At 45.0% G+C, this 13,362-nt stretch overlaps 2 protein-coding genes across 2 annotated transcripts; both read left to right on the top strand.

Moving 5' to 3' along the window:
- Positions 1 to 1,182: 1,182 nt before the first annotated feature.
- mrpl20 (mitochondrial ribosomal protein L20) lies at positions 1,183 to 3,518 on the top strand. The gene is made up of 4 exons (XM_083570806.1): positions 1,183 to 1,370; positions 1,914 to 2,024; positions 2,764 to 2,841; positions 3,121 to 3,518. The coding sequence occupies exons 1-4, from the start codon at positions 1,284 to 1,286 to the stop codon at positions 3,292 to 3,294; spliced, it is 450 nt and encodes a 149-aa protein (XP_083426932.1). The 5' UTR covers positions 1,183 to 1,283; the 3' UTR covers positions 3,295 to 3,518.
- A 2,448-nt stretch (positions 3,519 to 5,966) lies between these two features.
- On the top strand, positions 5,967 to 13,139 carry atad3 (ATPase family AAA domain containing 3). The gene is made up of 16 exons (XM_083570805.1): positions 5,967 to 6,309; positions 6,876 to 6,952; positions 7,081 to 7,182; positions 7,879 to 7,938; positions 8,048 to 8,117; positions 8,417 to 8,582; positions 8,675 to 8,744; positions 8,936 to 9,091; positions 9,174 to 9,230; positions 9,430 to 9,555; positions 10,150 to 10,274; positions 10,473 to 10,524; positions 10,653 to 10,723; positions 11,042 to 11,209; positions 11,894 to 12,002; positions 12,222 to 13,139. Exons 1-16 carry the CDS (start codon positions 6,108 to 6,110, stop codon positions 12,600 to 12,602), a joined length of 1,992 nt encoding a protein of 663 aa, XP_083426931.1. The 5' UTR covers positions 5,967 to 6,107; the 3' UTR covers positions 12,603 to 13,139.
- Positions 13,140 to 13,362: the final 223 nt, after the last annotated feature.

Below are 13,362 nucleotides of genomic sequence, written 5' to 3'. Positions count from 1 at the left end.
ACCAACCCCCACAAGCAGCTCCTCAGGTGCTGACCCCCTTGTATCAGTCCGAGCCAGCACGGGGATCTGAACAGATCAGAGTTCTGTGCCCATACTGCAACAGTACCGAACATCACTTAAGCCAGTGTACCACTTTCAAGGCGTTTACTACAGAGCAGATGATCAAATGGATCAAAGACAACAAGCGTTGTTGGAAATGTGGACGATCACACATAGCTAGAAATTGTACCCTAAAGAAACCCTGTCGTTTGTGCCACGGGAAACACCTTCAAATCCTTCATAAGGTTAATATGCTACAGTTTGGGCTACCGGTCCCAGAATGCCTTTACCTCTGAACAGAGTCAGCAGAAATACCAACACCTGAAAGGCATCCCTTTACAGCCCAGTGATAAAGAACAACCTCTCTTTTTGATAGACACAGACCATCCCCACCTTATAACACCTATTAAACCTGTACGCCTTGGGCCCCCTGGACGAGCAGCAATCAGAACTAGACTAGGTTGGACAACACGCTTTCTGCAGCAACAGATACAACCTCAGCAATGTTTACATATCTCTATCACCCCTCAAATGAAAGAACTCTCCCAGAACGTAGTTGTCATTCGACATCACGCAACCTACAGATCAGCAGCTACCAGACGACAGCAAGAATCACCTCACATCAGCAATCTATTCTAAACTCAGTAAAGTTTGTGTTCTGAATCCTGTACTGTGTTTTTACTGACACGCTGGGGCGAGTACAACCTCCTGATCAGCGCACACCAGATAGTGAAACTCCATTACAATGGGTTCTTCGAGCTAGAGAGTAAACCTTCCTAACACTTAATGTGCTATACTCTAGTGCAGCAGCAGCACCTGGGAGAAACACTAGCAAAGAGAATAGATTATTAGCAATAATTCCATACATATTTATGTACAAAAAATATATTCAATTGTAAGTCAGTGATTCTGATCAAGTTTATACCTGCACAGAAGAACCTGCTGACCCTGACAGCACAGCACGGACTTTTAACACCACAAATAAACAGTGTAAGAACCACAATAACAACAACAACAACAACAATAATAATAATAATAATAATAACAATAATAATAACAATAATATTAATAATATTATATTTAGTTGTACACGTGACAGAAAGTGTATTCGATCCAGTAATAGGGGGACTTTTACAGTTCGCGCATGCGCACTGCTAAAAGGATAGTTTCAAAGTCACGTTGACAGAAGCAGTGTGTGTGTGTGTGTGTGTTTGTTAGTGCAGAAGGTCGGCGTTAATTAAATCATGGTGTTTCTGACTTTATCGTGTTGGATCCGGAACCGAGGTCCAGACCGGTACTGGAAGGTTCAGGAGCTTGTAAAGCACGCGCGGGTGAGGAGCTGAGCTGAGCTAACTAGCGTTAGCATGGGGATCATGCTGAGGGTTCGGGTTCGGGTTCGGGTCTGATCCACACAACACATGATGCAGATGATTCACAGAATCAGGAATATAAACTGAGCAGTTATTAATCAGTAATCATGAGTTTGATAGGTTTTTGCTCCTCTATGATCTCAGCACTGTTCCTGTAGAGGATCTTTAACACTCCTAAAAGTGGTCTACAGGATCTCAGTATTCACTTCATCTCTGGATATTAGACTCATGTGTGATGTTCCTCAGTGGAAGCAGCTCTGATAGACAGCAGGTTAATGGATTCTAATCTTTAACACGATCATCTTCTGCCTCGTGCTCTCGGTGTTTATGTTTAAAATGATTGGAGTTTATTTTTGTGGGTTTCTGTATGATCCTAAAAAACCCCTGGTCTCAGTCTGTCTGTGTCCGAGACAGTAATGATTTTACCCGAGATTTATGGCCATGTGATGATGATGAAGATGATCAGATCTAAACTAAAAACTGTTCTATGTTGATGTTCCTCAGCACTTCCGTGGAAGGAAGAATCGCTGTTACAGCTTGGCGGTGAGAGCAGTGCGCCGGGCCTTCGTTTATGCCTCCAAAGCCAGAAAAACCAAACGACGCAGCATGAGGACGGTATGAGCTGTGACTCACAAACACACCATCATCATCAACCTGGGGGAGGAATAATCATACAACGAAACATACAATAATCATACAACAAATCATACAATAATCATACAATAATCATATTATACAACAAATCATACAACAAATCATACAACAAATCATACAACTATCATACAATAATCATGCAATCATACAATAATCATACAATAATCATAAAATAATCATACAACTATCATACAATAATCATACAATCATACAAAAATCATACAATAATCATACAACAAATCATACAACTATCATACAATAATCATGCAATCATACAATAATCATACAACAAATCATACAATAATCATACAACAAATCATACAATAATCATACAACAAATCATACAATAATCATACAACTATCATACAATAATCATACAATCATACAATAATCATATAACAAATCATACAATAATCATACAACAAATCATACAATTATCATACAATAATCATACAACAAATCATACAACTATCATACAATCATAAAATAATCATACAATTATCATATAATAATCATACAACTATCATACAATCATAAAATAATCATACAATTATCATATAATAATCATACAACTATCATACAATCATAAAATAATCATACAATTATCATATAATAATCATACAACTATCCTACAATCCTACAATTATCATATAATTATCATCTAATTATCATACAATAATCATTCCCCCCCTCTGTGTAGTTGTGGATCTCTCGGGTGGCTGCAGCCTGTCGGGAACATGGGATTAAATACCCTGTACTGATGTACAACCTGGTGCAGGTAAGTGTTTCTCTCAGTCGTATTTCAGCTGAAAGACACAGATTACTTGTTGCTCATGGACCACTTTCCAATTACACAGAATTTGTGGAGAATAAAAGCTCGTTCTGATTTCGGTACTCGGTGTTGAGTCTCGTCAGTACACACTCAACACTCGTCTTCTTCCCCTTCATCTGCTGTGTTACACTCCATCAGTTCACGTGTGTGTGTGTGTGTGTGTGTGTGCAGGATCACGTGATTGTGTGTAAAAGGTGATGTTTTGTGTGTAAACTCCGCCCACAGTGCAGCGTGCAGCTGAATCGGCGTGTGCTGAGCGACCTGGCGGTCACGGAGCCGCGGAGTTTCGAGGCGTTGGTAACGTTAGCGCGAGCTCGGCAGCAGGAGGGCCTGCGGGCGGCGCTGGGGGACGGGAAGGAGCCTACCGGTGTGTTCTCACGCATCACACAGCTGCAGTGACGGACGGCTCTCTCGGCCAATCACAGCGAGGCTCCTTCACGTTTCTGACTGATGTGACCGAGATGTACAGATAAACGTGAAGAACCTGGTCACGTGATCCTCCACACCGAGTGTTCATCAGAGACTAAAGTCAGTGTGTGGGAGGAAAAGTGTCGAGTGTCAAATACAAGCAGAACAAACACAATGATCATCATCTGGTAGCTCACAATAAACTGTTTTCCTCATCTCTGGGTACAGGTGTGTGTGTGTGTGTGTGTGTGTGTGTGTGTGTGTGTGTGTGTGTGTGTGTGTGTGTGTGTGTGTGTGTGTGTGTGTGTGTGTGTGTGTGTGTGTGTGTGTGTTCAACACTGGTCTATTCTGAAACTCGTCCCACACTGGTTTATAAAGATTTATAAGTGTATTTCCATTTAATTATTATTTTCTGGAAAGCTGAAAGAAGCTAAAATCACGCTCTGAACCATGAAAATTGTTTTAACTGTGTGGGGGAAAGTGTTTATTAATGATATTCAACTCCTGATTATTAATTATAAATAAAGTAAAAAAAAAAAAAATAAAAAAAAAGGCACAATTACAATGTATATACTTTCTTTTCGGCTTCTCCCGTTAGGGGTCGCCACAGCGGATCCTCCGCATGTTTGATTTGGCACATGTTTTACGCTGGATGCCCTTCCTAACGCAACCCTCCCCAATTTATCCGGGCTTGGGACCGGCACTAAGAGTGGCTGGGGATGGTTCCCTGACCGGGAATCGAACCCGGGTCGAGACCACTAGACCACCACAATGTAAAGACAATAAATTACTGTTTTTACAATGAATATACATGTTTAAAGCTTTTGGTTTTATATTATTAAATCAGGCATATATATATATATATATATATATATAAATAAAATATTACAATAATATTCATTAAACATTTGTATTAGTACTTATTTTAAATGTTTCGCGAAACTCCACCGCTGTCCAATTAGAGAGCGTGTGAGTATCCAATCATGGAGCGGTGGGCGGGGTTTGGATGAATACAAGTGGGATAGAAAAAGAATTTCATGAGGTTACAAGTAAGCCACACCCACTGTGTGATATACGGTGTCCACAGTGGGTCAGAAACACGCCGCTCATCTGTAGAAAAAAAAATCTCAAGTATTTCTGCGATTAGGAAATAAAACAATATTTAACTTAAAATTGTTGTATTTTGTTTACATATTATTTCAATTTAATGATAGAAAAATAAATGTACACCATCATATTTAATAAACTAATAATAATCTCGTCTGAACTTCAGTTTGTATAAATATTTATTATTTTCATGTTTTAAATGTTTCATATCGCAATAGGAAAATAAGTTTAATATATAAACTATAACACAAAATAAATAAATATAAATAATACACAATACAAATGATCTCAGAGCAGACTGAGCTTTCAGGATCTGCTCTTCACCTGTTTCTTTCTGCTTCTTCAAAATAGCTGTAATGTTGAGGAGCACAGACGCAGAGGTCGGGAAACTGAAAGACAAATCATTCATACTTCCCAGGTACACCCAGCTGTTGTCTGGCCAGATGTGATCTTTATAGAAGAACTGCAGACCAAAAGCCAAACCTCAGTGTCTCAACTCTACAGAAAAACAGAGGAACTGGGTGCAGAAGAATGGTGCTCTGATCTGAGGAGTCAAAATCTGAATTATTTGGCTGTAGGAGGAAGCGAGGTGTTTGCTAAAGGACTTTGGAGAAAAGTGGAAAAATTAGTAATAAAATCTTTAACTTTTTCTACTTTGTTTTGACTTGAACATGGTGTTGGAATGTTTCTGGAAGCTCTCTGAGGTTTTACTTTGTGACATGATAGGGAATGCCTGAAGAGTCACTCAGTATCTTCTGTTCTCCTACAAAACCTAAATATTACAAGAAGGAACCTGTAATCAGAGCTTCAGGCTTCTTCTGCCTGGTCATGTTCTGAGAGCACAGGGATGCCCATGTTCTCCACAAGTGCCAAAGAACCTCCTGCTTTTCCCCACCAGCTGCTGCACTTCACACTTGGTTTTCAGACATGACCCACACCAGAGCAGTGTAATAATCAGTGTCTGGTTTGGTGGGGTTTCCTTGCAGGTTTAGCAGATACTTCGTCATTATGCAGCACCATCAAGGAGGCGGCTGATCTGCCCCAAATTTATTCTATACAGCCAATATTATTAATAACCATCTTCAGTCTGGAGAAGAACAAGGAATAACAGAAGTAATAGTTTTAGCCTCTACAGAGTCCTGATTTCAACATTATCGAGTCTGTCTGGACTCACAGGAAGTGACAGAAGGTTCTGAGGCAACTTACATCCACAGTAGATCTGGGGTTAGTTCTCCAAGGTGTTTGGAACAACCATCCTGCCGAGATCCTTCAAAACTGTACCTAGAAGTACAAGTGTTCTTTGAAGAACTTGATTCTGTTTTGCAGGCAGATGGTGGTCTGATCAAACACTGATCGGATTTGACTCGTGCTGCTTAATTCCTATATGATATGTTTCTCATGTGATATCTGATCACTTTGACGAGGCTCGAGCGGTTTAACGATTCGTACTTTCACGTGGTTTGTTTAGCAGCCAATCACAGCACAGAGGGGCGTGGTTTGTCGGAAAATGGGTAGAAGGTAAAACTTCTCACAGAGTCCGTCACCGGCGCAGCCAATCACGTTCGGCTCTCCGACGGGGCGCATGCGCAAACCGCTCCGGCGTGACACGCGTGTGCTGGTGAAGGAGGAAGTGTCCGGTGCGGTATTACACCGGGGGGGAATCAGTCATTATAGAACCGATCATCTGACCCTCAAACATGTCGTGGCTCTTCGGCCTCAATAAAGGACAAGGCGGCGGCACGAGCGCGGATGTTCCGTTACCGCCTCCTCCTCCTCCTCCCCCGGCGGCAGCGGGATCAGGGGGAAGCGGGGGAGACAAACCCAAGGACAAATGGAGCAACTTCGATCCCACCGGGCTGGAGAGAGCGGCACAGGCCGCCAAGGAGCTCGACCGGTCCCGTAAGTGTGTAACACGCACGCGCACACACACACACACACACACACACACACACACACACACAGTAATCACGGGACAGAGATCTACACGTATGGCTCTCCGTTCCCCTGTAAAGCGTGAGGGGTTCCAGGGGGCTGAATGAAGATCCAGTGCCCTGCTGGAGTGTTGGAGTTACTTCACCCCTATAAAGTCACACAGGTGTAGAGATGTGGATTCACCCCTCATTCAGTCTCTGCTGCAGAATCTGATGCAGGTTATGAAGGAACTGGTGAAGGAGGTGAAACAGTAACAGAACAGAGTCCAGAACCTGCTGCTCCTGACTCACATCTACCTGAGTTCTCACTGTCAAGGGCAAAAGGTCAAAGGTCAAGAACACCCCCACCCCTCTCTACCCTTCCAGAAAGCAGCTTCACCTTTCTGACCCAATGAACCTGTAGCACACCTTCACCTCATCTTAAGTAAAGACCATTAGCACAGAAACATCTGTCTGGAACATCTGTCCAGAAGTGTAAAGTGGAGGTTGAACGTGGAAATGAACACTGGTTTGTTGTGGTGTTTGTGAACCCAGGCCATGCGAAGGAGGCGTTGGATCTGGCGCGCATGCAGGAGCAGACGTTGCAGATTGAACATCAGAGCAAGATGAAGGTAAAATAATCTGAAAATATTTATTTACACTGTCACTACAACCTGACACGTTTAAAAATAACGTGATGATGTATCAGGTCATGATTACGGTGGTGTGTGTGTGTGTGTGTGTGTGTGTGTGAAATCAGGAGTACGAGGCAGCACTGGAGCAGCTGAAGGGGGATCAGATCCGCATTCAGGGGGAGGAAAGGAGGAAAACTCTGAATGAAGAAACCAAACAGAACCAAGCGGTGAGAAACTGAGAGGAGGCTGTATAGTGCACTAGTGAGGGTGCAGGAGACGCCATGATAATCCCTGTATAGTGCACTAGTGAGGGTGCAGGAGACGCCATGATAATCCCTGTATAGTGCACTAGTGAGGGTGCAGGAGACGCCATGATAATCCCTGTATAGTGCACTAGTGAGGGTGCAGGAGACGCCATGATAATCCCTGTATAGTGCACTAGTGAGGGTGCAGGAGACGCCATGATAATCCCTGTATAGTGCACTAGTGAGGGTGCAGGAGACGCCATGATAATCCCTGTATAGTGCACTAGTGAGGGTGCAGGAGACGCCATGATAATCCCTGTATAGTGCACTAGTGAGGGTGCAGGAGACGCCATGATAATCCCTGTATAGTGCACTAGTGAGGGTGCAGGAGACGCCATGATAATCCCTGTATAGTGCACTAGTGAGGGTGCAGGAGACGCCATGATAATCCCTGTATAGTGCACTAGTGAGGGTGCAGGAGACGCCATGATAATCCCTGTATAGTGCACTAGTGAGGGTGCAGGAGACGCCATGATAATCCCTGTATAGTGCACTAGTGAGGGTGCAGGAGACGCCATGATAATCCCTGTATAGTGCACTAGTGAGGGTGCAGGAGACGCCATGATAATCCCTGTATAGTGCACAGATGTGTGTTAATGTGTGTGTTTTCTCCTGCAGAGAGCTCAGTACCAGGACAAACTGGCTCGACAACGATATGAGGATCAGCTCCGACAACAAGTACTCTCTCTCACACACACACACACACACACACACACACACACACACACACACACACACACAGTACAGCTCTTAGATTATTAAAATCTGACTTTATATTGTCCTTCAGCAAGCTATAAATGAGGAGAACCTGCGCAGACAGGAGGAGTCTGTGCAGAAACAGGAGGCCATGAGGAAAGGTATCCTACTCTCATTCATTTTATCCCTCACCCACTCCCTCACCCACTCCCTCACCCACTCCCTCACCCACTCCCTCACCCACTCCCTCACCCACTCCCTCACCCACTCCCTCACCCACTCCCCCACCCACTCCCCCACCCACTCCCCCACCCACTCCCCCACCCACTCCCCCACCCACTCCCTCACCCACTCCCTCACCATGTCACTGAATCCTTCACTCACTCATCAACAGGGGTGAGTAATAATTAGTGAAGTGTATAATGTGTGTGTGTGTGTGTGTGTGTGTGTGTGTGTGTAGCTACCATAGAGCATGAGATGGAGTTAAGGCATAAGAACGAGATGCTGCGTATTGAGGCTGAGGCTAAAGCTCGCGGCCGTGTGGAGAGAGAAAACGCCGACGTCATCAGGGAACAGATTCGCCTTAAAGCAGCTGAACACAGACAGACTGTACTGGAGAGTATACGGTACACACACACACACACAGACACATACACACACACACACAGACACAGGCAGAAGAGCTTACAGTTGGACATGTGATTGCGTGGTGTTGCAGAACTGCTGGTGCTGTGTTTGGGGAAGGTTTCAGGGCTTTTATCTCTGACTGGGACAAAGTGACTGCTACGGTTAGTATACACACCTGCACACGCGCGCACACACACACACACACACCTGCACGCGCGCGCACACACACACACACACACACACACACACACACACCTGCACACGCGCACACACACCCCTAAATAGTAGTAAGATGAAAAATAGTATTGTTTTGAAACATGTTTAAAATGCACTCTCACCTCCACACCACTAGGTGGCAGGACTCACTCTGCTGGCCGTGGGTGTTTACTCAGCAAGAAGCGCCACAGCAGTGGCAGGGAGATACATCGAGGCTCGGCTTGGCAAGCCATCTCTGGTGAGGGAGACGTCACGCATCACGGTCACGGAGGCCATCAAACACCCCGTCAAGGTAACGGCCCCAAAACTCACCATCTCATAAACGTGTTTCAGCAGAAGGGTTTTGTTTTGACCCCTGTCTCTCTCTCTCTCAGATGACCAGGAGGATGATGAGTAAGCCCCAGGATGCTCTGAAAGGAGTTGTGCTCAGTGTGAGTGTGAGATCTGTATGATAAACGAGCTCCAGTATCACCTCACGCTTCCTGTTTATTCCCCACACAAACACATCATCAGTCATCACCTTCACTAAACCCTTCCGATTGTGACAGTTACGGAAATGACGGCACATCTGTGATGACCTGAGAAAATAAAAGGTGTGTGTGTCTGTGTGTGTGTGGTGTTACTGCACAGCCATCGTTGGAGGAACGTGTCCGTGACATCGCCATAGCGACTCGGAACACCCGGCAGAACCGAGGTCTCTACAGGAACATCCTGATGTACGGACCTCCTGGGACGGGGAAAACACTCTTCGCCAAGGTACGTGTACATACACACACACACACACACACACCCCTTCTAGAACATCTTCATAGATCTGCAAAACCTATGGAGTTGACTGAGGAAACTGGAAATAGAAGATCTGATCCACTAAAGGAAACACTCTTCTTCTACACCAGCTGTAAACACTCAGCAGCTCAGACACCTTTACTGGGTTCTTCATGTTCTTTGAGGGGCTCTAATTAGAACCCCCTGTAACAGGGAAATGTACAGAAGTTCTAAGAGGCCATGCATTTTCATTTCTTGATTTCTAATTTTGTGGTGATCACGTGTCCACACAGGGTTCTGGTTGTTCCATGCCGCCTGTAGGACACGCTGTGATGCTGAACACACAGACAAATCAACTTCTGATCACGTTGATGTCAAGGTCATGAGAAAGTCCTGATAACGAGGAAACCAGAAAGAAAGAAAAAGATAATGCATGTCCTCTTAGGACTTCAGTAGAAATGCTCCTCTACATGGTTTTATAACATTTACAGGAATGTATAAATGTATACAGTATTTTTCTCCGCGTGTATTGTACCCGTGTTCTCTCTTTGCTTCCTGATGGTGCTGCTGCTTTGCTTGGAACAGAAATTGGCAGTGCATTCTGGGATGGATTACGCCATTATGACAGGGGGAGACGTTGCCCCCATGGGGCGGGAAGGTGTAACTGCCATGCACAAAGTATTTGACTGGGCCAGCACCAGCCGTCAGGGGTGAGAGCCCCCTTTACAGGGGTGTTACACTTTACTGCACATGTCCTGTAAAAAAAATACATGTGAACACAGTGTGTGAAAAAATCTACAGAATTGTTGCTTGATCTTCTTCTTCTTATTACGAGGTCAGAAACCACAGTGTATAAGATCAGGGAGAGTAGAATTCACTTCACCTCTTTCTGTTTTTCCTCTTTACAGCCTGCTGCTGTTTGTGGATGAAGCTGACGCTTTTCTGCGCAAGAGATCCACTGTGAGTGCCGGGAGTGTGTGTGTGTGTGTGTGCGCGTGTGCGTGTGTGTGCGCGTGTGTGTTTAGGTCTTGTACAGTGTACTGTGAGTAGTGACTAAGTGACTGGGACACATGTTTTTTGGTTTTTAGGAGAAGATCAGTGAGGACCTGCGAGCCACGCTGAACGCCTTCCTGTACCGAACTGGAGAGCAGAGCAACAAGTGTGTTCACCTGCATGCATGCACACACACACACACACACACACACACACACACACACACAGTCACTACAGCCAAGCCAAAACCACAAGAGAATGAAGCAGACATGTGGTTAATCAACTGAGAAGTACCAAGTTTAGCAATGTGAGGTGTGTGTGTGTGTGTGGGACTGCAGTAAAGTAGTCGACTTCACACACTAAACACGTCTCAGTGCATCTATATCAGTGTAGATTTGGACATTGTGTTGATTTTATAATCTCAGTATTCTTCATGTTCCCTGGTAGATTTTGTCTGTGATTAATGGATCTGTGTGTTCTGCAGGTTTATGCTGGTTTTGGCCAGTAACCAGCCTGAGCAGTTTGACTGGGCCATTAACGATCGTATCGATGAGATCGTAAACTTCGCCCTCCCCGGCCCTGAGGAGAGAGAGAGACTCGTCCGCCTTTACTTCGACAAATATGTCCTCGAGCCGGCCACCGGGGGGAAACAGTGAGTACACGGCCGTGTGCTGTTCTTACAGATCGCTTTAAACACACACACGGAACACACGGAACACACGGAACACACGGAACACACGGAACACACGGAACCTAGATATAGCACGCAGATCCGTGACAGCACTGAGCTCTGGACGTTGTTCTTCATCTGGATTTGAAGAGTTTAAACTCTTATCTATGTGTGTTTTGAGCTTTTTTTGAAAAACTCACCAGTACAATAGACACGTGTGTGTGTGTGTGTGTGTGTGTGTTAAATACACTAAAGCTACAATCGTATATCAGCTGTAGTTTGTAAATGTTGTATTAAATCTAAGTCGCTGTGGGGTGTGAACTCGGCGAAAGTGTGTCAGAACGTTTCGGGAACTCGCACGCTCATTAACAGTGAAGAAGAAAAGGAAGAGCATGTTTCTCAGGTCGAGGACGTGTATGAAACCTACTAAAGGAAGTTGTAACCAGGTCTGTCTGAAGACTGCAGAGTTTTATTGAGGCCAGGTTTGGACACCCCGGCGTTATGTAGCGTACCTGAAAGGAGAGCGCTTCATGAGCGTGGCTGGAGGATGATGTCACTGATATACACGAGTTTTCACATCATGATCATAAATGTTCTAATGTTCCCTGCTAACACGAGCTACAGTGCAGACATCACACTCGTCATTTAAACATCCGTGTGTTGCAGACGGCTGAAGCTGGCGCAGTTCGACTACGGAGTTAAATGTTCGGAGATCGCTAAGCGCGCAGAGGGGATGTCCGGTCGAGAGATTTCCAAACTGGGTGTGGCCTGGCAGGTAAGGAACCACACCTGACTCTTTCTTCAGTATGACAGAATTATTTATTAATATGGCACGTCAAACCCCCTGTTCCTGATGCTGCTTCTGTTTCTCTTAAAATAAACTAAAAAAATAGGACATCAGTAAGAGAGAGAGTTTTTTATTGAGCATGGTCTCCACTAGGTGGCAGCATTGTGTACTGTCCTGGTCAATCGTTTTCCCCCTTTGTCGCTTTAGGCTGCCGCGTACTCCTCTGAGGACGGTGTTCTGACTGAGGCCATGATTGATGCCCGTGTGGATGACGCTATCCGACAGCACATGCAGAAGATGGACTGGCTGCACGGGGATGGAGTTCTGGATAACGAAGGACGGGCCGCTCCTGCAGACCAACAGGGGGGCAAAAGTGCCAAAATGGGCATCATCCTGCCTCAGCGTTCGCCCCTGAAGGCACACGAGGTTCTTTGCCCCTTAAAGGAGGCTCTGGACTCTACCACTCAACTGGCAGAGGAGGGGGGTAGCAGTGCTGCAGAAAAAGGGACTGTTCCATTGGAAGGAGAGGGGGGAGGTAAACACAAAGAACAGAAGGATGTACCACCTAAAGATGGCACACCGGTTTGAGTTTTATTAAGAACTGGTCCTGGGTCAGATCTACTGAGCAGAGATGAGAAACCTAAATCCCCTGCTGACGCACAGGGGGAGTGTCCGAGGTCCAATTAACGTGCAGCGTTTACGTTTAGGTATGAAATCACGCTCAGTGCATCTGTACAGATATAGATTAAAAAAAGAAATCGGTGGTACGTGTGTGTGTGTGTGTGTGTCCACAATGGCTCCCTGTAGGAAAGTTAGTGCAGCTTCAGGGCAGAACTGATCCTCTAGACCACACATTCCTCTTTCCAAATTCAGTCTGGGTGAGAACATGTACATGTGTGCACATCTCTGGTGTCAGCACAGAGGGCGCCATTGTGCACATTGTGTGTTTCAGGGTGTTTAAGGAGAATAAGATTAGTAAAGGAAGAGAAATGACACAATAACGTCTGATGTGTGTAATGCGAGTCTGTGTAAATGTCTCTCTGATTTCCGTTATGTCCATTAAAACATGTATCACTGGATCATGATTTACACCTGATGAGATGAAGATAAACCAGATTTCATACGTAAGAACGTCTCCAGTGGTGAATTCTTTGCACGTGAGTAATGGCATGATTAGAAGTAGATCACACACCATTTGACTTCGCTGTTTAATCGAACACACACATACATCTGCATGAGAAAACTGGAGGAGGAGGAGGAGGAGGAGGAGGAGGACGTGTCCTCCACCCCCACAGCATACACTAGTGTCACTCTAACAGCGCTGAAGATGCACACAATATTCTTATTA

This window comes from Silurus aristotelis (assembly GCF_946808225.1).
Source record: "Silurus aristotelis genome assembly, contig: scaffold_204, whole genome shotgun sequence".
Taxonomy (NCBI): Eukaryota; Metazoa; Chordata; class Actinopteri; order Siluriformes; family Siluridae; genus Silurus; species Silurus aristotelis.
Note: the sequence above shows the minus strand (reverse complement) of the source record. Positions and strands in the feature narration are given on the sequence as shown.

Coding starts and splice junctions, on each gene's coding strand:
- atad3 (XM_083570805.1), top strand. CDS start 6,108: ATGTCGTGGCTCTTCGGCCTCAATAAAGGACAAGGCGGCGGCACGAGC. Junction 10,525..10,652: donor TTCTGCGCAAGAGATCCACT/GTGAGTGCCGGG, acceptor TTTGGTTTTTAG/GAGAAGATCAGTGAGGACCT. Junction 10,724..11,041: donor ACTGGAGAGCAGAGCAACAA/GTGTGTTCACCT, acceptor TGTGTTCTGCAG/GTTTATGCTGGTTTTGGCCA.
- mrpl20 (XM_083570806.1), top strand. CDS start 1,284: ATGGTGTTTCTGACTTTATCGTGTTGGATCCGGAACCGAGGTCCAGAC. Junction 1,371..1,913: donor AGCTTGTAAAGCACGCGCGG/GTGAGGAGCTGA, acceptor GATGTTCCTCAG/CACTTCCGTGGAAGGAAGAA. Junction 2,842..3,120: donor TGATGTACAACCTGGTGCAG/GTAAGTGTTTCT, acceptor CTCCGCCCACAG/TGCAGCGTGCAGCTGAATCG.